Below are 23,459 nucleotides of genomic sequence, written 5' to 3'. Positions count from 1 at the left end.
CCTCACCATCAACCAATCAGAGAATTGTGCATGAGCTGATCACACTCCCTCACACTGTCTTTAAAAACCCTTCCCTGAAAGCCATCAGGGAGTTTGGGTCTTATAAGCATGAGCTGGCTATTCTCCTTGCTTGACCCTATGTTGGGCACCTTATAATAAACACTGTACTTTCCTTCACCACAATCCAGTGTCAGTAGATTGGCTTGACTGCATAGGGTGAGTGGACCCAAGTTTGGTTCAGTAACACTATGAGATCTTTTAACATTGGAAGCTTTTTTTTGTCTTTGGAACATTGTCCTACTTGAAATTAGGAAAGTATTAATTTTGAACCATTTTCCCCCTTAGCCTTAGAAGTTTCTGCTTAGTAGCTGTTTACCATACATAAAGAAGAAACACTTCTGGTCATAACTTTTTTGTTTTCTTATATATTCATCTTTGATGTCTTTTTCCCCTTTGGGGTTTTTTATAGCTCCAAATCCCTCAAACCTGAATTTCTATAAGTTCATTATTTCCCTTTCTAATTGTCTTCCTTTACTTCTATATCTATAGAATGTGTTACTGTACTTGTTTAATATTTGACAAAATCTCTTCATATTTTTATAATATAAACATCGTTTTATTAACATTACTGTTGCATCTGAGAATTTACCAGTATTTTTAAGATAAAAGATAACTAATTTTTTCTAGGTTTGTTTTTTTTAAAACTAGCAGCCTTGGAGATGTAATTTGGGTTCATGAATCACCTGTATTACTTACTAACCATGTAATTGTGGATTTGAGCCACCAAAATATGTCTTAATTTCACCCACTGCAAAATAGTGAAAGCAATAGCAGCCACCTCATAGGGCTGGTGTGAGGGCTAAACAAGTTATTACACCTAATGTGCCCAGCACAGGGTAAAATTGAGCTTTTTTTCATGATTGTTTTTGTTGTTGTGAGTCCGTAAGTCTTTTGTCTAAACATAATCTCACTCTCAGTACATAGGCTCTTTCTAAGTCCATATTAGAGAATATGATTAACTTGTAATTTTTGTTTGACTTTTATACCCTGTAAATTTATTCCCCTGAGAAAATTATACATTTTCAGGATTTTAAACCTTATTTTATTTACTTACAAGTTTACATAAGTGTGGTATTCTCACTCAGAATCTAATGTCACTCCTCCAAGCCTCAGCCACCAATTTTAAACTGAAAAAAAAAATTTTTAATTGAGAAATTCACTTTTGTTTCCCATGAAACTGAATTGCTTATGTCATATCTTCCATTACCTCTTGTTTTATGTCATCAGTACACATGGGGAATAGCTGGTTAACATCTTTTGTTATAATCCTTGACCAATGGGAAGGTACTTTAAATAATTATACTATGTAATCCTCCTTTTTACATTGGAGTCCAAAGTTCTCAAACATATCTTTAACTTGGCTAATATATAAAATAAGCTGTTATCCTTTCCTTTACAGATAACTTTAGAATCAGCAGGCACTTATGTGGATTTTTTTTTTTTTTGTACTTTACAAATTATCCAACTCCTTTTCTCATCGTCTGCTTGGGATCTGGGTAGTTTCCGAGCTGTTCTGGATCAAGAATTAATTAAAAACAACAACAAACACAACAGCGTTTAAATGAAAGGAACTTTGATCTTGAAGTTGGGTGTTAGTGTTATATTGCCCATTATGCTGGGTGGAGCTGAACATCGGGCAGTCCCACATGATTCCCACAAGGAATTTTATTTGTGAAAGGAGTTAATACAAAAGGGGCAATACAACTTATAAAAAGCAGTCTGCTCAATGAAGGCCAGGGAAGAATTTTTAAACTAAGGGTTTTTCTCTGTGTATGTGTAAACATTTTCTTTCTGCTTTTCTACGGTGGGGTCCCAACCAAATGCTGAGAATCAATGATGTAAGGAACTTTGAGGAGAGTTTCTCTCTCTCTCTCTCTCTCTCTCTCTCCTTTACTCGCCCCCTTAACTGGTGAAAAGGAGCCGTAACACCCCCGCACCTTGGTTTTGTTTTTTTTATTTTGCTTTGGAATAAATAGTATATTAACATGGTGCAATAACCAAAAGGTTAAAAAGGCATACAGTAAAAAATAAACATATGAAAAGGTGTTCTACTGCACTAATCATCAGAAAAATGCAAAGTAAAACTACAATGAGCAACCACTACACACCCACCAGACATTAGCAAGTGTTGGGAAGGGTGTGAAGCAATTGGGACTCTCACACACTGTTGGTAAGAGTGTAAATTGGTACAACCTCTTGGAAAACTCTTTGGCAGTATCTAATAGAGTGGAGCATATGCTTACTCTGGGATCCAGCAATTCCACTCCTAGGTATGTATCCAACGTAAATGAATACATACGATCACCAAACAACACATACTAGAATGTTCAGAGCAGCACCCCAAATATTGGAATGGATAAATAAACTGTGGTAGATTCATTCAATGGAATATTATACAGCAATGAGAATGAACAATTCAAAGCTACATACGACAACATAAATGAATCTCATAGTCATAAAAGTTGAGAGAGGGAGTTCCCTGACGGCCTAGTGGTTAGGGTTCTGGGCTTTCACTGCCGTGGCCCGAGTTCAATCCCTGGTCAGAGAACTGAGATCCCACAAGCTGCATGGTGCAGCCTAAATAAATAAACAAATAAAAGTTGAGAGAAGGAAACTCGACATAAAAGAATACATGCTGTGTGATTCAATTTACATAAAGTTTAAAACAAGCAAAACTAATCATTGGTGTTAGAAGTTAGGATGGTGGTATTCTTGGTGGGGGAAGTGACTGAGCAGGAACACCAAGAGGGCATCTGGAATGCTGGCAATGTTCTACTTCTTGATCTCAGTGCTGGTTACGTGAGTGTATTCACTCTGTGAAAATTCATCAAGCTATATGTTTATTATTTGTGCACTTATCTGTACGTGTTGTACTTTAAAATTTTAATTAAAAAGAAACTTCAGGGCTTCCCTGGTGGTGCAGTGGTTGAGAATCCGCCTGCCAATGCAGGGGACACGGGTTCGAGCCCTGGTCTGGGAAGATCCCACATGCCGCGGAGCAACTAGGCCCGTGAGCCACAATTACTGAGCCTGCTCGTCTGGAGCCTGTGCTCTGCCACAAGAGAGGCCGCGATAGTGAGAGGCCCACGCACCACGATGAAGAGTGGGCCCCGCTTGCCGCAACTGGAGAAAGCCCTCACACAGAAACGAAGACCCAACACAGCCAAAAATAAATAAATAAATAAATTTATAAAAAAAAAAAATGAAACTTCACAGGGCTTCCCTGGTGGCGCAGTGGTTAAGAATCCACCTCCCAACGCAGCGGACATGGGTTCGAGCCCTGGTCCGGGAAGATCCCACATGCTGCAGAGCAACTAAGCCCGTGCACCACAACTACTGAGCCCACGTGCCACAACTACTGAAGCCCACGCACCTAGAGCCCGTGCTCCACAACAAGAGAAGCCAACGCAATGAGAAGCCCGCGCACCGCAAGGAAGAGTAGCCCCTGCTTGCTACAACTAAAGAAAGCCCGCGCGCAGCAACTAAGACCCAACGCAGCCAAAAATAAATAAATGAATGAAAATGAAATTCCCTTTAAAAAAAAAAAAGAAACTTTACAGTGTGTGGTAGGCAAAATAATGCCCCCTTAAATTGTCTACACCCTAATCCCCAGAACCTGTGACTATGTTACATTATATGGCAATGGGAATTAAGGTTGCTAATCAGCTGACTTTAACATAGGGAGAGTATCCTGGATTATCCAGGTGGGCACAACGTAGTCACAGGGGTCCTTAAAAGTGGAAGGGGGAAGCAGAAGAGAGAGTGAAAGAGACATAGATGAAGCATGGTCAGAGAGAGATGCTATGTTTTTTTTTTTATATATATATATTTATTTATTTATTTGGCTATGCTGGGTCTTAGTTGCAGCATGTGGGATCTTTAGTTGCTGCATGTGGGATCTAATTCCCTGACCAGGGATCGAACCCAGGCCCCCTACATTGGGAGCACGGAGTCTTAGCCACTGGACCACCAGGGAAGTCCCGAGAGATGCTATATTATTGGCTTTGAAGATGGAGGGAAGGGCCACAAGCTGAGGAATATGAGCAACCTCAAGAATCTGGAAAAGACAAGGAACTAGATTCTCTCCTAGAGCCTCCAGGAAGGAACTCAGTCCTGCCATCACCTCAGTTTTAGTCCAGTGAGACCTCTGTTGGACTTTTAACCTACAGAACTGTAAGATAATAAATTTGTGTTATTTTAACCCAAAAAATTTGTGGTAATTTGTTGCAGCAGTAATAGGAAACTAATACAGGCGGTGTGAGGAGAGATCAGGTGTTCAGTTTTGGACATGTTCAGAGAATCTGAATGTGTTAGACATCTAAGTGGAGATGTCAAAGTAGGCAGTTGGATATATGTCTGGAATTCAGAGGAGAGGTATGGACTGGTGATATAAATTTTGGAGTTGTCAGCAAAGAGAGAAAATCCACAAGAACAGATGAGACTAACAGAGGAGTGAGTGTAGATAGAAAAGGGGTCTAAGGACTGAGCCCTGGAACACCCAACTCTGATGACTGAAATACAGCAGTTGTTTAAAGCTAGCAAGCACTCCAAAACAGGCATACACCAAGATGTAAATGCAAAGCTAAGTAGGAGTTCAGAGGCAGATACTTAAGCTAGGCTTGTACAAGTGGGCAGGTGCTGGAGGCAAGAGTGAGTAACAGATCCCAAATACAGGGAAATAGCCTTGGCAACAGGAATTAGGAACACAAGCATATGCTTGGCAACAGAAGTGAGAAAATTTAAGAATGGAGTCTGGGTAATATATTCTAGACGTCAGCAAAAATGGGTCCTTGGCCCTGAGCCAGCTTTCTGCCTTGGGTTTCTATTGCATCCTTAACTTGGTTCCTGCCTGCTGTGGGTGTCTGTGTTTCTCTCTGGCTTATCATTTGCCCTTCTCTCCCACTTCACTTCCTTTTTCCTTAATTGTACATAATAGAGATATAATATGTTCAATTGATACTAACACTTTTTTTCACATTTTAACACCTCTGAAATCAAGATACATCTTAAAATTGATAGTGTGTCATAGTTCAATTGGCAGCATTTTTTTTCTTTCTTTGTATATAAAATAATGGTTTTAGATTCGATGGTATCTTAGAGTTTATGAAATACAAACGCTCTATCATTTAGAGCAATATTTTTCTTTTTTTCTTTTTTTAAGAGAAAGGTAATTTTAAATTTATTTATTTATTTATTTATTTTTGGCTGTGTTGGGTCTTCGTTTCTGTGTGATGGCTTTCTCTAGTTGCGGCAAGTGGGCGCCACTCTTCATCGCGGTGCGCGGGCCTCTCACTATCGTGGCCTCTCTTGTTGTGGAGCACAGGCTCCAGGCGCGCAGGCTCAGCAGTTGTGGCTCACGGGCCCAGTTGCTCCGTGGCATGTGGGATCTTCCCAGACCAGGGCTCGAACCCGTGTCCCCTGTATTGGCAGGCGGATTCTCAACCACTGCGCCACCAGGGAAGCCCAATATTTTTCTTTTTATTGAGATATAGGCTTAGGTTGGGAAATATCTCTGCAAGGTATGCCTCACCAGGGAAATGTCAATTCTAATCACCCTGGGACAGCTTTTGGAGCTTTTTCTTTTTCTTGAAGCTGCTGCTCTTGCTGGCAGCAGCCTCTTCAGGTCCACTGCTGAGTGGCTCCTCCTTGGAAGAGAATTTCCTCTTTTTCTTTTCTTTTTTTAAAATTTTCAGTACATTAAATTTACTCATAAAAACATTCTAAAATGTACAATTTTTCCTTTTTAACAAAGTATAATAAAACATTAAAAAACCCCAAAACAGAATACTTGACATTTACAAGAGAATTTCCTCTTTTTCTTGGGGACACTCTTGTTTCCTGCCTCTTTAGGGTCACTAATTGGTTCCTTTTTGGGGAAAGATTTCTTCCTCTTGTAAAGACTTCCACTGCCAGCTGTCTCTTCAAGATCACTACTAACCAGCTCCTCCACGGAAAAAGATTTTTCTTGGGTTTGGAGAAGGAGACAGATTCCATTCCATTCTCCTGAGGAGCCCCCTGGGGCTTTTGCTAAGCAATATTTTTCAAATTTTGCATTTCTTTTAATCTGAGGGGCTGAATTTAAATAAAATATAATTTACATGAAATAATATTTGCCAATTTTAAGTGTACAATTCAATGAGTTTACACAAATGTCTGCAGTCATGCAACCACCACCACAATCATGATAAAGAGCATTTTTTATAATTCCAAAAAGTTCCCTGGAGCCCTTCTGCAGTCGAGCCCTTCTGCAGTCAATCCCTTCTCCCCACCCCCGGACCCCCCTGGCAATCATTGATCTGCTTTCTCTCACTATAGTTTTACCTTTTCTGGAATTTCATATCAGTGAGATCATACACCATGTATTCTCTTTGTGTCCTGATTCTTTCACTCAACATAATCGTTTTGAGATTCACTCATGTGGATGGACGTATCGGTTCATTTTTATTGCTGAGTAGTATTTCGATCTATGGATGTGCCACATTTTGTTTATGCATTAGCCAGTTGACAGATATTTGGGTTGTTTCCAGTTTGGGGCTATTATAAATAATGCATAACTAGCCTTTTTAAAAGCGGGAAGGGGGGCAATCCCATCTAAAGCAAGTTGGGTTTTATTTTATTTTCTCCTCCCTGTGGGGCATCAGTACCATGATAGATTCCTTTTACTTTTAAAAATGGTGATGAAGGGCTTCCCTGGTGGCGCAGTGGTTAAGAATCTGCCTGCCAATGTAGGGGACACGGGTTCGAGCTCTGGTCTGGGAAGATCCCACATGCCGCGGAGCAGCTAAGCCCGTGAGCCACAGTTACTGAGCCTGCGCGTCTGGAGCCTGTGCTCCGCAACGGGAGAGGCCGCGATAGTGAGAGGCCCGCGCACCGCGATGAAGAGTGGTCCCCGCTCTCCACAGCTGGAGAAAGCCCTCGCACAGAAACGAAGACCCAACACAGCCAAAAATAAATAAATTAATTTTTAAAAAATTAAAAAAAAAACGGTGATGAAAACAAATCTCATACATTTTGGTTATAATGATCCTTTAATGTCAGTGTTCTGTGCGTGTTTATTAAGTGTCTGAATCCTAATCAATATAAGGAAAAAAAACTCTAAAGCCTCTGAAAGGACACTTCACAACCAATGATAGAAAATACAAGTCGTTCCCCTAGTGAGGTAGACTTTGGATAACATCGGGTTTATCTGAGGAAAACAAAGCCCACAGAAAGTATCTTTAGATCTGAAAAACACTACACTTTCAAGATTAAGGATTCCATTTACTTACAAATAGGAACCCTGAAACACCTACGACTCCAGATCTCCCGGCCAGAAGCGGGTAAATGCTTATTTATTTATTTATTTATTTATTTTTGGCTGCGTTGGGTCTTCGTTGCTGCCCGCGGGCTTTCTCTAGTTGGCAGCGAGCGGGGGCTGCTCTTCCTTGCGATGCGCGGGTTTTTCATTGCGGTGGCCTGTCTTGTTGCGGAGCACGAGCTATAGGTGCGCGGGCTTCAGTAGTTGTGGCGCGTGGGCTCAGTAGGCTCGTGGGCTCTAGAGCGCAGGCTAAGTAGTTGTGGCACGCGGGCTTAGTTGCTCCGCGGTATGTGGGATCTTCCCGGACCAGGGCTCGAATCTGTGTACCCTGTATTGGCAGGCAGATTCTTAACCACTGCGCAACCAGGGAAGCCCGAGTAAGTGCTTTGTATGCCGGGATTTGTAGTCCGTGAAATACTCGTCCCAGCCAAGATGGCGGAGTTGCTAATGACTTGCCCCGAGGGAGTCTGGGTCGCAAGGGGATTGGGCGGTGCGGGGATTCCGCGGGCGGGAAGCTAAGACCAGGTGCTACAACCTTTCCACTGAAAGAAGCCGGACGTCCTGAAGTCTCGCGAGATCCTGGCGCGGCCCAACGGAAAGCAGGGCTTCGGTTATCACTAGGGGCGTCTGTTGGGGGCGGAGCTCTGTCCGGAGTGGGCCGGGAGTCTTTAGGTGCCGGCGTAGTGGCGTTTAGGCCGAGCTACCGCGATGAGGAGCGAAACCGTGGCCATGAAGGAGGAGAAGGAGCATAGGCCTAAGGAGAAGCGAGTAACCCTCTTGACTCCCCCGGGGGCCACAGGCAGCGTCTGTGGGGCTTCGGGGGACAGCATCAAACGGGAAGATAAGCAGGATCGGAACAAGGAGAAGAAAGAGGCGTTGAGCAAGGTGTCTGGCCGGCTGTGGGCCCAGGAGAGGGCGGGACGGTTCCAACACCCGTGGAGGATGGTTGGGAAGGGGCTGCCCTCTTCCTCTCCCAGTCTCTTCCTCTGTTTCTTTACTTGAGTGAAAATCGCATCACCCTGTCTCATCCACTCGCCAGAAATGTGGGAGCCCCTCCCCGCCGAGCCCCGGGATGGGAGTGAGGGAGGGCGGGGGGATTCCCAGACAAGAAGGGTTTAGGTCAGAGCTGTGAGATTATAATGGGAGGGGTAGCGATAGTGAAAAGAATGAGGAATTGGAGGGGAATTATTGAATAGTGAAGAGGCCATCACGGGTGGGAGTAGTTTGTGATAGGAATATTAATAGAGGCTCGTTGAGGGAGTGGGTGGGTGGGGGATATTATGGTCTGGGGGCCAGATCGGGTGCATCCTTATTTGGGGAGCAATGAGGGAATTTGTGGTATTCCTTAGAATTTTGAATTCTTTATGCTGATTGAGTAAGGATTTTATTTTAGGATGTGTTGGATGTGGTAGGGAAATATTAATAAATCAAGAATTCATGGCACCCACAAAAGACCAGGGTTGGTTTACTAATTTCTTACCACTACTGAAAATGGGTGATAGAAAATGAGGCGAAAACCTAGTAAACTGTGGGGCTTCGGGTTAACAGAACCTGAGACTTTCCTTGCTCCAGGCAGTTCTCTTTTCTGAGAGTTGTGGGTTTTTTTTAAACTACGTTACTGTTATGTTTGACTAATCATTCTGAGCTTTCTGAACATTCTCTTGGGTTTTTATAAGTGATCTCATCGTTTAAAGGCCAACTTTCTTCAGGGACAGTGATTCAGGTATGACAGAAAATTGATTTGTACTAATTTTATTTTCCTTATTCATTTCTTAAGGTGGTAATACGGAGATTACCGCCCACTTTGACCAAGGAGCAGCTTCAGGAACATCTTCAGCCTATGCCTGAGCATGATTATTTTGAGTTTTTTTCTAATGATACTAGGTAAAATAAATAAATAAAAGAGGGAGGGGGTAAATGAAAAAGGTTTCTTCCATTCTTTTTTATCCTACTAATGTTTTCCATTTGATTTTTGAGCCTATCTTTTTAATATATGCATACTTGTAATTCAGTCAGACACCTGCAAGCACATTGACATAATTGCTTTCCTCCCTGCAGCCTGTATCCTCATATGTATGCCAGAGCATACATCAACTTTAAAAACCAGGAGGACATTATTTTGTTCAGGGATCGTTTCGATGGTTATGTATTCCTTGACAATAAAGGTAAGTCCTTTTAACTGAGGGGGTTGGTTTCTTTGTCATTTGTATGTTTAAGACAATGTGTGTATCACAGTGTTTTCTCGATGCCTTCATGGCGTTTCTAAAATCCTGGGTGATAGGATGAGCAACATTTAAAGAGTTTTACACATTTGATAAGCTTATGACAGCCTTATAAATAGATAATATGACTTTTTACAGTCCTCAGGTATTTGTATTAACCTATTATTTCTGTAGTTTGATCAACTGAATGAAATTGCCACAGTTTTCTCCTCCAGTGACTGTTCTTTTGCCCAGTATTAGATGATCTGTTGTTTTGAGTATTTACTAGTTTCAACAGTGATACTGATAAATGACTCTTTAAACTTGTATGACAAATTTTAAATATTTACTTCTCATCTTGCTTCAAGGACCAACACTTATTTAAGTCAGATTCTTTATGTCAATAGTTGCCAGTTGGAGTACTGTTTAACTTTCTAAGTTGTATATAATTAAAACATTGAACTTGATGATTTCCCACTTTGTATCCAGGAGTTTATAGGGAAGAAAAACTTCTGCCTTAACTCTCATTTTATTATCTGCTGCTTGCAACATTTAGCCAGAGAATGTCCAAGCTTCCATTTGCCACTTTTCTTTTGGCTTTGCAATCATAGGTGAATGATGTGTCTTTTTGTTAGGTTATGTTTTTTCAGTATTAGTTCAAAGTTGGTAAAAAGGAAATCTTTGTCAGGGAATATGCCAGTAAAAATTGAAGGATTGCTACTGTGTTTGTCCAGCTTTTATTAATCCCCTCAAACCAGCTACTTCTCCACTCCAAGTTTATTCCAGTAGATAGCAGTGATTTCCTGGAAATCTGAGTTGTGTTTAACTTTTTTCCTTTCTTTTTTATCCCTTACATTTAAACAAGTGATGGATTCTGTCAATTTATTGCTTTTTAATATCTTGTTCATCTAGACTTAGTAATACTTTCACACTTTATATCCTCATCACCTAATGCTTAGACAACCAGTCTCTAACCTTATAGGAGTTTCCATTTTTTTCCACTTTCTGTATAATTTAGTCTTATATTGCCATGAAATTAATCTTTTTGAAAATAGTGACTTAAGATAGCAGTTGTGAACAAAAGTCCAAATTCCTTAGTCTGGTAGTCAGCATCTTCCATAGTTTGGCCTCACTTCTGTTTTTTTCAGCCTGTCTTCCACAATTTCCTTCTGTTTCAGTCTGGTTTATCTGTTCCTTCTCAAATATATCAATTATTAAGGTAATATGATTCTGCATTCACTAGGATTTCTAAAATCTTGTTTCCTGTGTGACTGCTTTGTGATGCCTAATGGTCAATTCTAGTAATTTATCCTGGCTTATGTTTACATGCCAAAGATCTAAGGATGGAATTTTATACCTTGTATGACATTATTCTATAGCAGGGATCTGGTGTATTTTTCCAGTAGTCACTTGGGGTTTTTTTTTTTAATTGAGATATAACTCACATACCATAAAATTCAATGGTTTTTAGTATATTCACAAGTTTTGTAACCATTACCACTATGTAATTCCAAAATGTTTTTATCACTTCAAAAAGAATCCTGTATTCATTAGCAGTCATCTCCCGTTATCCTCTCCCCCTAGACCCTGGCAACCACTGATCTACTAACTATGGATTTCCTTATTCTGGACATTTCATATGAACTGAATCATACAATATGTGGCCTTTTGTGACTGCCTCTTTTACTTAGTATGTTTTCAAGGTTCATCCATGTTATAGTATGTATCATTACCTCATTGCTTTTTTTGTTTTTTTGCATTATTAAAAATTGTGGTAAAATGCACAAATAAAATTTACCATCTTAACCATTTTTAAATGTGCAGTTCAGCAGTGTTGAGTACATTCACATTGTTCTGCAACCAATCTCTAGAACTTCTTCTTGTAAGACTGAAACTCTGCCTGTTAAGCAACTCCCCATTTCTCCCTCCCCCAGCCTCTTGCAACTACATTCTACCTCTATGAACCACCCTTCTGTCTATGAAGTTGACCATTCTAGGTACCTCATATAAGTGGAATCATAGTATTTGACTTTTAGTGACTAGCTTATTTCACTTAGCATAATGTCCTCAAGGTTGATCCATGTTGTAGCATGTGTCAGAATCTCCTTTTCCATTGTATGTATATACTTCATTTTCTTTATCCATTCATCTGTTGAGGGACATTTGGCTATTGTGAATAATGCTGCTATGAATGTACAAACATCTGTTCAAGTCTCTGCTTTCACTTCTTTTGAATACATACCCAAAAGTGGAATTGCGGGGTCATATTGTAATTCTATTTTTAATTTTTTTGAGGAACCACCATACTGTTTTCCATAGTGGCTGCACCATTTTATATTCCCACCAGCAATGCATGAAGGTTCTAATTTCGCCATGTCCTTGCCAACACTTGCTATTTTCTGGGTTTTTTTCCCCCTTTAATAGTAATCATTCTGACAGGTATAAGATGATATTTCATTGTGGTTTTGATTGGCATTTCCCTAATGATTAGTGAGGTAATAGCTTAATCTTTTCATATGCTTGAGCACATAGCATCTTTTCATTTGCTTATTGGCCATTTGTATACCATCTCTGGAGAAATGTCTATTCGAGTCCTTTGAACATTTTTTTTTTTATTAATTTTATTTATTTATATTTATTTATTTTTTTTGGCTGTGTTGGGTCTTCGTTTCTGTGCGAGGGCTTTCTCCAGTTGCGGCGAGCGGGGGCCACTCTTCATCACAGTGTGCGGGCCTCTCACTATTGCGGCCTCTCTTGTTGCGGAGCAGAGGCTCCAGGCGCGCAGGCTCAGTAGTTGTGGCTCACGGGCCTAGTTGCTCCGCGGCATGTGGGATCTTCCCAGACCAGGGCTCGAACCCATGTCCCCTGTATTGGCAGGTGGATTCTTAACCATTGCGCCACCAGGGAAGCCCTAACCTACTTTCTATCTCTATAGCTTTACCTGTTCTAGAGATTTCTGATGTATATTTTCACACTTATAAAATATCAATTTTATTAAGGTATAATTTACATATTAAAATGCATCCATTTTATGTGTGCATTTGGTGACTTTTGACATATTTATACCCCTGTATAATCAGTATTGTAGTCTGGTTTTTTTGTTTGTTTGTTTGTTTGTTTGTTTTGGCCATGCTTCATGGCTTGCAGGATCTTAGTTCCCCCACTAGGGATTGAACCTAGGCCCCTGCAATGAAAGTGCCGAGTACTAACCACTGGACTGCCAGGGAATTCCCTCTGATATATTTTTTAAATGAAAATTAGTTTGTAGATTTTTTTCCCCCACATATCACAATATCACACTTTAGAAGTTGAATTTAAATGAGTATTTTAATTCCCTCCCATATCTTTTCACTAAGTTATCAGTATGAACTGGGGGCTCCTTTGGTAACATGTTGATTTTAGTTGTGCCAATGTGATTTATGCCTGTTGGGAGACCTATTCAGACCACTGTCATCAAAGGAGGCCTAGAGAGTGGTGGGTTGAGTCTCTTGTATCCACTTTTGACATTTTCTTTCTTACAACAAGTATGCTATTTTTTCTAAACAGGTCAGGAATATCCTGCCATAGTAGAATTTGCACCTTTTCAAAAAGCTGCAAAAAAGAAGACTAAGAAAAGAGATACTAAAGTTGGGACTATCGATGATGGTACAGTATAGCTCTAGTTATGTAATGCTAATGCCATGTTTTTTTTAATTTAATTTTTATTTTATATTGGAATATAGTTGATTTACAATGTTGTGTTAGTTTCAGGTGTACAGCAAAGTGATTCTGTTATACATGTACATATATTCATTCTTTTTCAGGTTCTTTTCCCATATGGGTTATTACAGAATATTGAGTAGAGTTCCCTGTGTTGTATATATAGTAGGGCCATGGGTTTTTTAAAAATATTACCTTTGTGGGAATTAAGTGGATTCCAATCTTTTAAATTAAGAAAACATAGGAAATAAAGTTCATGAGAAATGTAATTCACTGATGAAAGCTTTGCTTGTTAGAATGGAGGTGGGTTTCCTCTAGTTTTCACTCTCTTTGGCTAATGGCTTTTCATCCCTTCACCATTAAGCAATATATTTTGACTGTTGAGTAGTAAATCACCTTAGATATATTCATTAGAAGACAATGGGAAAAAATCAGATGTTTCAAATTACAACTTGAGGCCTCTTACCATTTTTATGATTATTTATTTGACTTTTGGTTTCCATTTTTATAAAGAGGAAGAGTTATCATTGAGAGCTGTGATGGAAAAATTTCTATACTTGAGTAACTTAATATAAAGTATCTGTAGTGGCCAGTCCTGTTTTCTAGGCTTTGAATATGCAGTTAACTGCACACATAGTAATTACATTGAACTGAAATACTGGAACTAAAAAACTAAAATAATTGCCATTTACGGTAAACTGGATCCAGATTTTGAGATCTCTGTAATGTGGTTGTGTTGGCTAAGGACTTAGCTGCAATATTTTATGTCAGATTGGCATTTTAGAATCAACTAGTTTGGTTTCCATTATTTATTACTATAATGGGTATTTTATAAGGAAAACACAGAAAAGACTCAACACACAGCTGCTTATTGATTGTATCATAGATTCAGACCATGAAGACTAGATCAAGTGACATGCTCCACAGTACATGCTCCAGATACAACGTAATGACTCAGATGTGTTACCCTTTCTGATGTCGGAGGCATCTAGGAAAGAATTCCAGAAGTTACCATCACCTCTAGTGCCACATCTAGGACATCTGCCCTCATTTATCTGTTTAGAACACCCAATTTTCATATGCTGAGTTTAATTAAAGTGAGGTGTACTGATGCAGAAACTGCTTACATGCTATACATGATAGTCTCTGAAGGTCCCATAACTATAGCTTTCAGTTCTCCCATAGATAATATTTCCTATTTTGTTTAAAGTCTGCTATATTTTCTATTTACTTAAATAATTATTTAGATCCAGAATATAGAAAATTTTTGGAAAGTTATGCTGCAGATAATGAGAAAATGACATCTACTCCAGAGACACTGCTAGAGGAAATAGAAGCAAAAAATAGAGAATTAATAGGTAAGTGGGCAAAAGGAATTAAGGGTAACAGCTTTTTCATCAGAAGACCTGTCAGACTCCCAGTTCTGTCACTTGCTAGCTGTTTGACCATGGGAAAGGCACTGACTTCTTTAAGACTCTGTTTGTTCTACTATAAAGTGCAGATAATACCTGCCTCACAGGATTATGAGAATGCATTGATAAGGTGGGAAAAATTCTGACTTATTTAGTGCCACACAAATGTAACAGAAGTATAAAAAGTTTGAAGACTCATATGGGACCTTAAGATGTTGGTAAGCCTTTGAAAATCAATTGGTGTTTTCTAGTAATAAGCTCATATTCCTAAAAAAAATTTTGACCTGAAAATGTCAAAAAATGAAGTTAGTTACTGCAAAATTGAAAACCAGTTGAGAAATTCTAGCTTGGATGTTGGTTTTAGTAGTAAGTTGTCACTACTATATCAGCTCTAAACATAAGCATAGCCTCTGACCCAGGATTTCCACTCCTAGGAATTTATCCTAGGAAGGAAGTATGCTTTTCAAAAAGCTAGCTACAAGGTTAGATAGCATTGTTCAGAATATTGAAGAATGAATTAAATATTCTTCTAAAACTTGGTTTTTATTAATGGATGCATAGTATAAGCCCATCTCCAATACTTTCCATAGAATAAATTCCCAGAAGTAGAATTATGGGGTCAAAAGTATTAGATATTTTTAGCCCCTTACCCCAGTTTCTTCCTGGTTGAGCAAATTTATACTCCCATCTATAAAACAAGAGAATGTCCCTTGCACTTTATTCTCACTGACTGGGAATTGCTCTTTTTAATAATTGTTTCATTGTTTTAATTTGAATTTCTTAACTTTTAAAAAATTATTTTAAACCTTCAGAATCGAAATAGAATACTGTGAAACTTCTTTCCAATAATATAGTTGTGAACTTACTGTTTAAGGAGTGTAGTTTTCCCACCTTGGGTGGTTGGCAGGGAATGTCAGAAAACGGAATCCTTTCTAGGGGTTGATTAAGTATTATTAATAATCTGTTTACATTTATGTAGCTAAAAAGACAACCCCACTTTTGAGCTTCCTGAAAAACAAGCAGGTAAACCTTTTGTTTTTATAGTTCTCTCAATACTTCTATTTCATTGGTTTGCATTCTGTGAATATAAGAGCATTGGGATCCTATAGGAGAGATAGCTGCTTTTTCTGCCATTATTCTTTAAAGATTTGGCTCATTGGCCTCACTCTCTGGCCCTCTCCTTCACTCTGGTTGTTGGACCAAAGATTCACTCTGCAAAACCAGGGAGTCCTTAGCTTGCTCCAGAGACACTCTCTTGATTTCCTGAAAGCCTCTGGATAATGTAGTAAGGCAGCAGTAGGAGACTCTGATATTAGCAGGCCCTGGTCTTTATTCTCTCTCATATTTTGAATGGGGTGGGGAGGGGGTTAAGGAGATAGAAAATGGGAAGGAAAGATGATACAGTTAAGTGGGTGCCCACCATACCTTCAAGACTAAGTTTTTGGTGGCAGTTATCTTGTTTGAAGGTTTGTGTTGATGTTTCTTTCTAGAGGATGAGAGAAGAAAAGAGAGAAGAAAGAAGGAGGCGAGAAATAGAAAGAAAAAGACAAAGAGAAGAAGAGAGGAGGAAATGGAAAGAAGAAGAGAAACGAAAAAGGAAAGATATAGAAAAGCTAAAGAAGATAGACAGAGTTCCAGAAAGGGACAAATTAAAGGATGAACCAAAGATTAAGGTATGAAAATAACTTAAACTGACTGCATGTTGCTGAAAATTGCATGTACTGTATCTACTTCTTCAAATATGCATGCATCTTGTGTTGGTGTAAACAGTTTTTTTGGTTTTGTTTTTGTCTTTTTTTGGGGGGGGAGTGAATCAACAGAAGTCTTTCCTATAATAGTAATAGTATTATTCTTTTAATTTAAAATAATTTAAAAGATTAAGTAGTTTACATGGTATTCAGTGCAGATCTGTGTTATTTTTAATCATTGAAAATGTTCAATTTTGGATTATTATTTTCTCAGTTCTTCATAAATAAGGGCTTAGGGCTGGCTGGCATGAATTACGGGTTATATTCAGCTTTTCCTTCATTTTTGATACATGAAGTTGCCTCATCTGTTTGTTTTCCACTGTCCTCAGGTACACAGGTTTCTGTTACAAGCTGTGAATCAGAAAAATGTAAGGACCAAGTACATGATACAGAGCACCTAGTATCATGTCACACACACAGGTTTTAGTTAATAAGTCCTTTTGGTGGTGGTGGTAGTGTTACCTGTAGAAAACCCCTTCAGACTGACCTAAGTCTTCTTAAAAGCTGAGCCATTTTAAATTCCTACTTTAGAAGGAAGCTCAGATGACTTGCTGATGCTCTGCTGTGTACCCAGGAGCTTCAACAATATACAGCTAGAGGACAACCATGCCTAAAGAGCTCTTTCCCTTCTCTTCTTTTTATATGCCTCTCATAACTGGCTGCCTTGTGGGAGTACTAGGGATATACCCCCTGCATTACGTCCTTTCCCCTCTCACAGGATTCCCCATGTTACCTTCTTGCATCTACCTGGGAATCTGTGAGCAGCAGATTCTGATTAATATATTGCATGTAGGAAGAGGAAAACCTATAGAAAGATCCCAGCCTTGCTACTTCCCTTCTGAGGGCATGGCTTGGCAGCCCTTGCTTCAGCGAACTTCCTGGGGAAGTACTCGTACATAGTACTTCAGAGAAAGTCAGAGAAAATCTCACAGAGATGATGGCAGGGTCTCCTTTTACCTCCTCAAAATTCAGCCGTTCATGTGGCTAGGGTTCCCCTAGGCTCTCCAGGACTCATTATTGGTGATAAGGGGCTTGGCGGCAGTGTGGGGAGGTTCCCATCTTAATTCCTTCTAGCGACTTCTCTGTCCGCCATGCCACAAGTGACTTGACTTGCTATTTCTAACTGTCAGCAAGGCAGAAGGTAGAGCCAGCCATGCTAGAGATATCCGTTAATGTTCTTATTAGAGTAATGAACATCTTGGCTTCTAACAAAGATGTTCATTAGAGAAATAAGAACACTTCCAATGAAACCTGCACATGGTATCCTCACTTTACACTGGTGCCTTCTTAGTGTCCAGTTTGGACTCACCATTTGCAGTGGTTGTCTGTGTGCTGAAATACTTCATGCTTAAGTCTTGTGGTGCTTTGCCTTTTGCTTGGTGGCTTGTATGATGCCTTCACCCTGAGATGAAACTTTCTATGATGCCTTCACTCTGAGACTTGAAATTCTTCTATTTTGCCTAAAAATCTCTCTGAATATCCAACACTTGGGGGTATTCTATAGAGATTTATAGCAGTGGCATGAGAAAGAAATTTTTGTTAGCAATTTGGACTTTATAAACCACTTTTATTTTAGAATTGCATTCTGTCATATATAGGACATTGAGCAGAATTCCTATTCAGTAGAGATGGAACTTCACAGTTCCACTGTATGAGGTATTTGGATTTTTAAATCAAATGCCAAATAATTTTTGCTTTTCATCTCTAATGATAATATGATTGTACCATCATAAGTATGTAACTACTCTCAGACTCAAGGCAAAATTATTCCTGCAATGGATCTCTCCTTTGGTGACCAAGGTATTTGTCATTGTAATTACTATGTAAAAATAGTCCAACAGTAATGATCTGCTTAGCATTTTAAATTCATACCATATTTTCCTATCAAGTTATGCCAACATGCATGCCAACATTCTGGGCTACAGAAGGCATACTTGAAAGTGTACGTTGGTCTACTTAAAGGTTGACCCATTTAAGCCAAAGGAGTCTTGATCCTATTGCCACAAAGTGATTAAACCACTTCATTTGAGTGGATAACACTTTCACATTAATAGCGTCCTTTTAGCAAATTACTGCTCTCGTGCACTAGTTGTTCACCTGAAAGTTTACGAGTACCTGCAGAGACGGGGGCCTTCTATAGCCTAAATTGAAAATATTTAGTATATTATTTTCTTTGGTAGAATCAGAAGACAATGTCCCACCCTTCAAAATAAACTTAAATTTGTTCTCTTTAAAGCTGCTCAAGAAGCCAGAAAAAGGCGATGAAAAAGAATTGGACAAAAGAGAAAAGGCCAAGAAATTGGACAAAGAGAATCTGAGTGATGAAAGAGCCAGTGGGCAGAGTTGTCCATTGCCCAAACGTTCTGATGGTGAATTTAAAGATGAAAAGCCTAAGAGGTCGGTAGTCGAGGGCTCTTTGGTACATTTGTTTTCGATATGTTTCTAGGTGCTAGTTTTACTGCTACTTTCTGGACTTGTACCTGAATCAAGATACTTGGTTTTATGAGGTGTAGGGGGATGAGGAGGACAGGTTTCATATATTTTAGTATCTTAATCTGGGTGAATGACTTTGGGGGTTTTTTTGAATTGTTTTTCAAAATACTAGTATTTTTTTAAAAATTCTGCTCCAAAAGTTCAACCTCATTGTAGTGGCCAAGTCAGGATCAGAATGTTCCTGCATTTGTGATTAGAAGAGCTTTGAGGGTGCATTCTCAGATTTGTTTTTCATGCAGACCTGAAGATGAGAGTGGCAGAGAATACAGGGAGAGGGAGCGGGATTATGAACGAGACCAAGAGCGCATACTGCGGGAAAGAGAGAGGCTGAAGCGGCAGGAGGAAGAGCGCCGCAGGCAGAAGGAGCGCTATGAGAAAGAGAAGGCTTTTAAAAGAAAGGAAGAAGAAATGAAAAAAGAGAAAGAAGCCCTTCGGGATAAAGGAAAGAAGCCTGAAAGTACAGAACCAGTAGGCAGCTCAGAAAAAACTGAAAAGAAAGAGGAAGTGGTTAAGAGAGATCGCATAAGAAACAAGGTGCTGCTTTTCGTTAAACTTATTTTCATGAGGATTTTTTTTTTCTTTTCCTGCAAGTATAAAGGAAAGGGCTAGCTCGTTGTTCATTATAGAATTTTAGGGGAACTTTAACTATCTGCACCTTTTCAGTCTTGGTGGGGTCCTTTTATTAACTTATTGTTAATAAGATTGTGTATGTATTTCAAACACACACAAAAGTAGAGAGAACAGAGGAATAATGTGATGTACCCATCACCCAGCTTCAGCAATTATCACCTCATGGCCAATCTTCTTTCTACTCTAGCCTATCTTACTCCTACTGGATTATTTTCAAGCAAATCCTAGACAGATAATTTCTTCTTTAAATACGTCAATATTAAGAGTAAAGACTTTGTTTTTTTGGCCACGCCCCGAGGCACCATGCAGGATCTTAGTTCCCCAGCCAGAGAGCGAACCCGTACCCCCTGCAGTGGAAGTGTGGAGTTTTAACCACTGGACTGCCAGGGAAGTCCCGAAGACTCTTTTTCTTAACAAAATAACCCTAGTAGCATTTTCACACCAGAAAAAAAACCAAAACTGACAATAACTCCTTAGCATCCTACCTACTCAGTGTTCAGATTTTCCCAATTGTCTCATTAACATCTTTTTTATAGGCTCTAAACAAGGTCCACAAATTGTATTTGCTTGAAATGTTCCCTTAAGTCTCTTTTAATCTAAACAATTCCTCCTCCTCTTGTTTTCCTACCATTTATTTGTTGCAGAATCCAGTTTGCCCTGCAGAGCTTCTAACAGTCCAGATTGTCTAATTACATCCCTGTGGTATCATTTAACATGTTCCTCTACCTTCTATGTTTCCTTGAAAACCAGTAGTCATATCTAGAGCAGGGTCAGCAAATTTTTTCTGTCAAGGGCCAGATGGTAAATATTTCAGGCTTTGTGGGCCATGTGGTCTCTGTCACAACCAGTAAGCTTTGTAGGAAAGTAGGCATAGACAACATGTAAAAGAATAAGCCTGGCTGTGTGCCAATCAAATTTTATTCACAAAAACAGGTGGCCCCTCATCTAGAGGCCTGAATATATTCAGACGCAATTGTTGGCAAGAATACTTGATAGGTGGTGTTGTGCAGTTCCTACTGCATCATATCAGGAAGCATACAATGTCTGGGTGTCCTTTTATTGTGATGATAAGATTGATCAGTAGTAATCATATTATGGTTATGTGATAGGATGTCCTTGCTCTTAAGATACACAAGCTGAAATATTTAGCAATGAAGGGTCATGATGTCTGCACTTACTCTCAAATGGTTCTGCAAAAATATAATGTGTCTATATACGTGTATGCCTGCACACACTAGAGTCGGAAAAGGCACATGTGACAAAATGTTAACCATCGTGAATCTAGGAGAAGGGTATTAGGTATTTGTTGTACAAGTTTGGCAACATTTCTATAGATTTAAAATTTTTTAAGATAAAAAGTTGGAAAAACAACTGATCAATTAGTTCACGTATTGTAAGCCTGATCCAAATATTATAAAATTTTTTATCAGCCTTTCTCCTAATAATTTTGTTTAGATGCGTTATTTCATAAGGTGGGGGAAAGGCAAGAAAAACACTTGATCCTTTCCCTTTATTTACAGTATTCAGAGTAATGAGTTGGTGTCCCAGCAACTTGTAGGGGCTATCCATGAGCTTTGTTCTGTTTAGTCTTTAAGAACTTGTGGATTTAGAAATATTTGGTGTACTCCAACTTGTTACTATCAGTTATTGTCCTTGTTGATGGTTAAATTGTCCCATCTTTGCACAGTAGGCGCCCCATCATCTGTTTCTTTAAGTGCTACGCAGCAGTCTCATTTGTTTTAACGTTTCATCTTGTTAAAATAGTGAAATATTTTGCTGGAATTATTCACTTGGGAATAATGCTTTAAGGCTAACTTTCATATGTCAGAGAGAAAGGGCAAGGAAGGCTCATGTCGTGTTTTATTGAAGTTGAAAAAAGGCCTATACATTTAAGTTTTCCAAGGCCATATTGTCATAACCAAACACATTACTTGAACTGAGGGGTACCTGGTGACTTTATTGAGGATTATTTAGGAACCTGAGATCTAAAGTGCCACCTAGGGAGTCTCAAGCTAGGCGGTTACCTTGTTAAACCTGAATTAACAGACAGTCATATTTGTGCTAAGTTACAGGGGTCTGAGCTCATAACTTCAGGGAGGTCTTCATTTAAGACTTTGCATTCTTTATTATTGTTGTTTTTACTCCTAAAATTTTCTCAGGTGGTGGTGCATTTTAAAGTCAATTTACTGATGGGGAAGAGAGATAGCCAGTGGCCATGGTTTCTAAGGAAAAACTATTCAAGCTAATTCAGTTCATCTTGAGATGGTTAAGAAAATTAGGCAGTAGCCTTATCAAAAATTTACTCTAGGCATATAAAATAATACTTATTTTTAACTGCTGCTTAAAAAGTGAAACGGTTGTCTTTCTTTGTAGATAGGGGAAAGGAAGCGGGCAGTTTGAAGCAAATTAACCATCGACACTTACTGTCACGTACTGTGCCCTCACATTTTTGGTCTTGTGTGGGTTCTTTTTGGTATATATCAATATATAACTTAAGACTCTGAAAATCCCCTGTAAATGCTTAGTAGCAATGTTGTAACATTAACATTTCATTTTACTTTAGGATCGCCCAGCAATGCAGCTTTACCAACCAGGAGCTCGAAGCCGAAATCGACTCTGTCCCCATGATGACAGCACCAAGTCTGGAGATTCAACCATAGAAAAAAAGCAGGAAAGTGGTATTAGCCATAGAAAAGAAGGAAGCGAGGAGTGACAGGTCCAAATGGCCTTAGGTGTCCTGACTGTCTAGGCAGCCAAAGAGCACGAATTAAGCAATCCAGAAGTGCCTTCAGGGCGAAGGAATAGAGAGAGAGAAAGGGGGTCGCTGTGCTGGTGGGGTACACTGCAGAGGAGTGTGTCTTGCGTCAAAGCAGGACCCCGCTTGCACGCTCCGATTGGAAGTACAATTTCATTTTTCATGCAGTTCCTACAAATTAATTTTAAAGTGTCCGACAAAGCTGAGGGAGAGGACATACATTGCAATTTGCAGGCAGGAAATGTCAAGAGAGGACTTAATTAGGTATGACACGAGAAGAAGATACGGGAACTGGCTCTAAAATCAAAAGGTTTTGTTAATCCTGGATTGAATTTTCTTAATTTCAGTGGAGCAGAGTCACTTTGAAGTCTTGTTCAGATCTAGTTATAGTCATTGTTGGTGATAACTGTTGACTTTGTGTAGTGTAGAAGCAACAAGCATGTAATTGCAATACAAGTACAGTGAAGGATATAACAGATTTTCGCTTCTGCAAAAATTTAAATAGTCATGTCATGTCTATATCCTATGTCCTAAAGTTTTAGGGTTAGTTTTAGTTTTTTGTTTGCTTACGTGAGCTTAGCATAAAAAAAACTTTTTTAACATCTCCTTTTGCCTTTAGCAATTTTTATATTACTAAAGTTTAACCCTTAGTTGGTGCTTGACAATCCAGTCTTTGTTTTATCTTAGGTCTCATAAGCTGAGTGCCTACCGTCTCCAGGAAGGAAACTGCACCAATATTTGTTCCTGTTAAATAGCAACTTTTATTCTTAGCTTGTTTTGCAGTCGATGCCAATAAATATCAACATCACTCAAGTACGAAGCTAAGTGTGTTTATTAACTTTATAAAATAGCTGTTAGTTTTGAGAAATTAAACTTTTGATACTTAATTAACCTTTTGGGAATTTTGAAAGTGGATGAATGATATTTGTTACTACCTTCACTAGCACTATGCCTATATTTTGCTCACCAAGAAGACCAAATCATGGTTCACCACTCTTGTTCCATAAGAAACAAAATGTCTGGACAACATCCTTGAGCTGCTGCTTCGTTTCCATGCTGCCAGCTTCTCTAATGTGATGTCAGTTTGCCTTTACTTTATAAGTCACTGCTTTATGTTTACTCAGCTTTTAGAAACCAGTAGCCCAAGAGGCAGGTAAAGAGGAA

The 23,459-nt window shown here is 39.2% G+C and overlaps 1 protein-coding gene across 9 annotated transcripts in view; it reads left to right on the top strand.

Annotated features, from left to right (window-relative positions):
* Nucleotides 1-23,108, top strand: part of UPF3B (UPF3B regulator of nonsense mediated mRNA decay) — a 42,198-nt gene extending 19,090 nt beyond the window's left edge. For 3 of the 9 annotated variants that reach the window (XM_082377298.1, XM_082377297.1, XM_082377300.1), the window contains 10 exons: nucleotides 9,135-9,241; nucleotides 9,416-9,522; nucleotides 13,105-13,203; nucleotides 14,505-14,615; nucleotides 15,649-15,692; nucleotides 16,160-16,342; nucleotides 16,747-16,785; nucleotides 18,654-18,814; nucleotides 19,150-19,444; nucleotides 22,104-23,108. In XM_082377298.1, coding sequence (XP_082233424.1) covers nucleotides 9,135-9,241; nucleotides 9,416-9,522; nucleotides 13,105-13,203; nucleotides 14,505-14,615; nucleotides 15,649-15,692; nucleotides 16,160-16,342; nucleotides 16,747-16,785; nucleotides 18,654-18,814; nucleotides 19,150-19,444; nucleotides 22,104-22,253 — 1,296 coding nt within the window. In that variant the 3' untranslated portion in view covers nucleotides 22,254-23,108. Of the gene's footprint in view, nucleotides 1-7,917; nucleotides 8,243-9,134; nucleotides 9,242-9,415; nucleotides 9,523-13,104; nucleotides 13,204-14,504; nucleotides 14,616-15,648; nucleotides 15,693-16,159; nucleotides 16,343-16,746; nucleotides 16,786-18,653; nucleotides 18,815-19,149; nucleotides 19,445-22,103 lie in introns of those variants that run through there. The other 6 variants (XM_082377302.1, XM_082377301.1, XM_082377299.1 and 3 more) reach the window with 4 other exon arrangements.
* The last annotated feature ends 351 nt before the right edge of the window (nucleotides 23,109-23,459 follow it).

Source organism: Balaenoptera borealis (assembly GCF_965194805.1).
Source record: "Balaenoptera borealis genome assembly, chromosome: X".
In the NCBI taxonomy this organism is placed as follows: Eukaryota; Metazoa; Chordata; class Mammalia; order Artiodactyla; family Balaenopteridae; genus Balaenoptera; species Balaenoptera borealis.
Note: the sequence above shows the minus strand (reverse complement) of the source record. Positions and strands in the feature narration are given on the sequence as shown.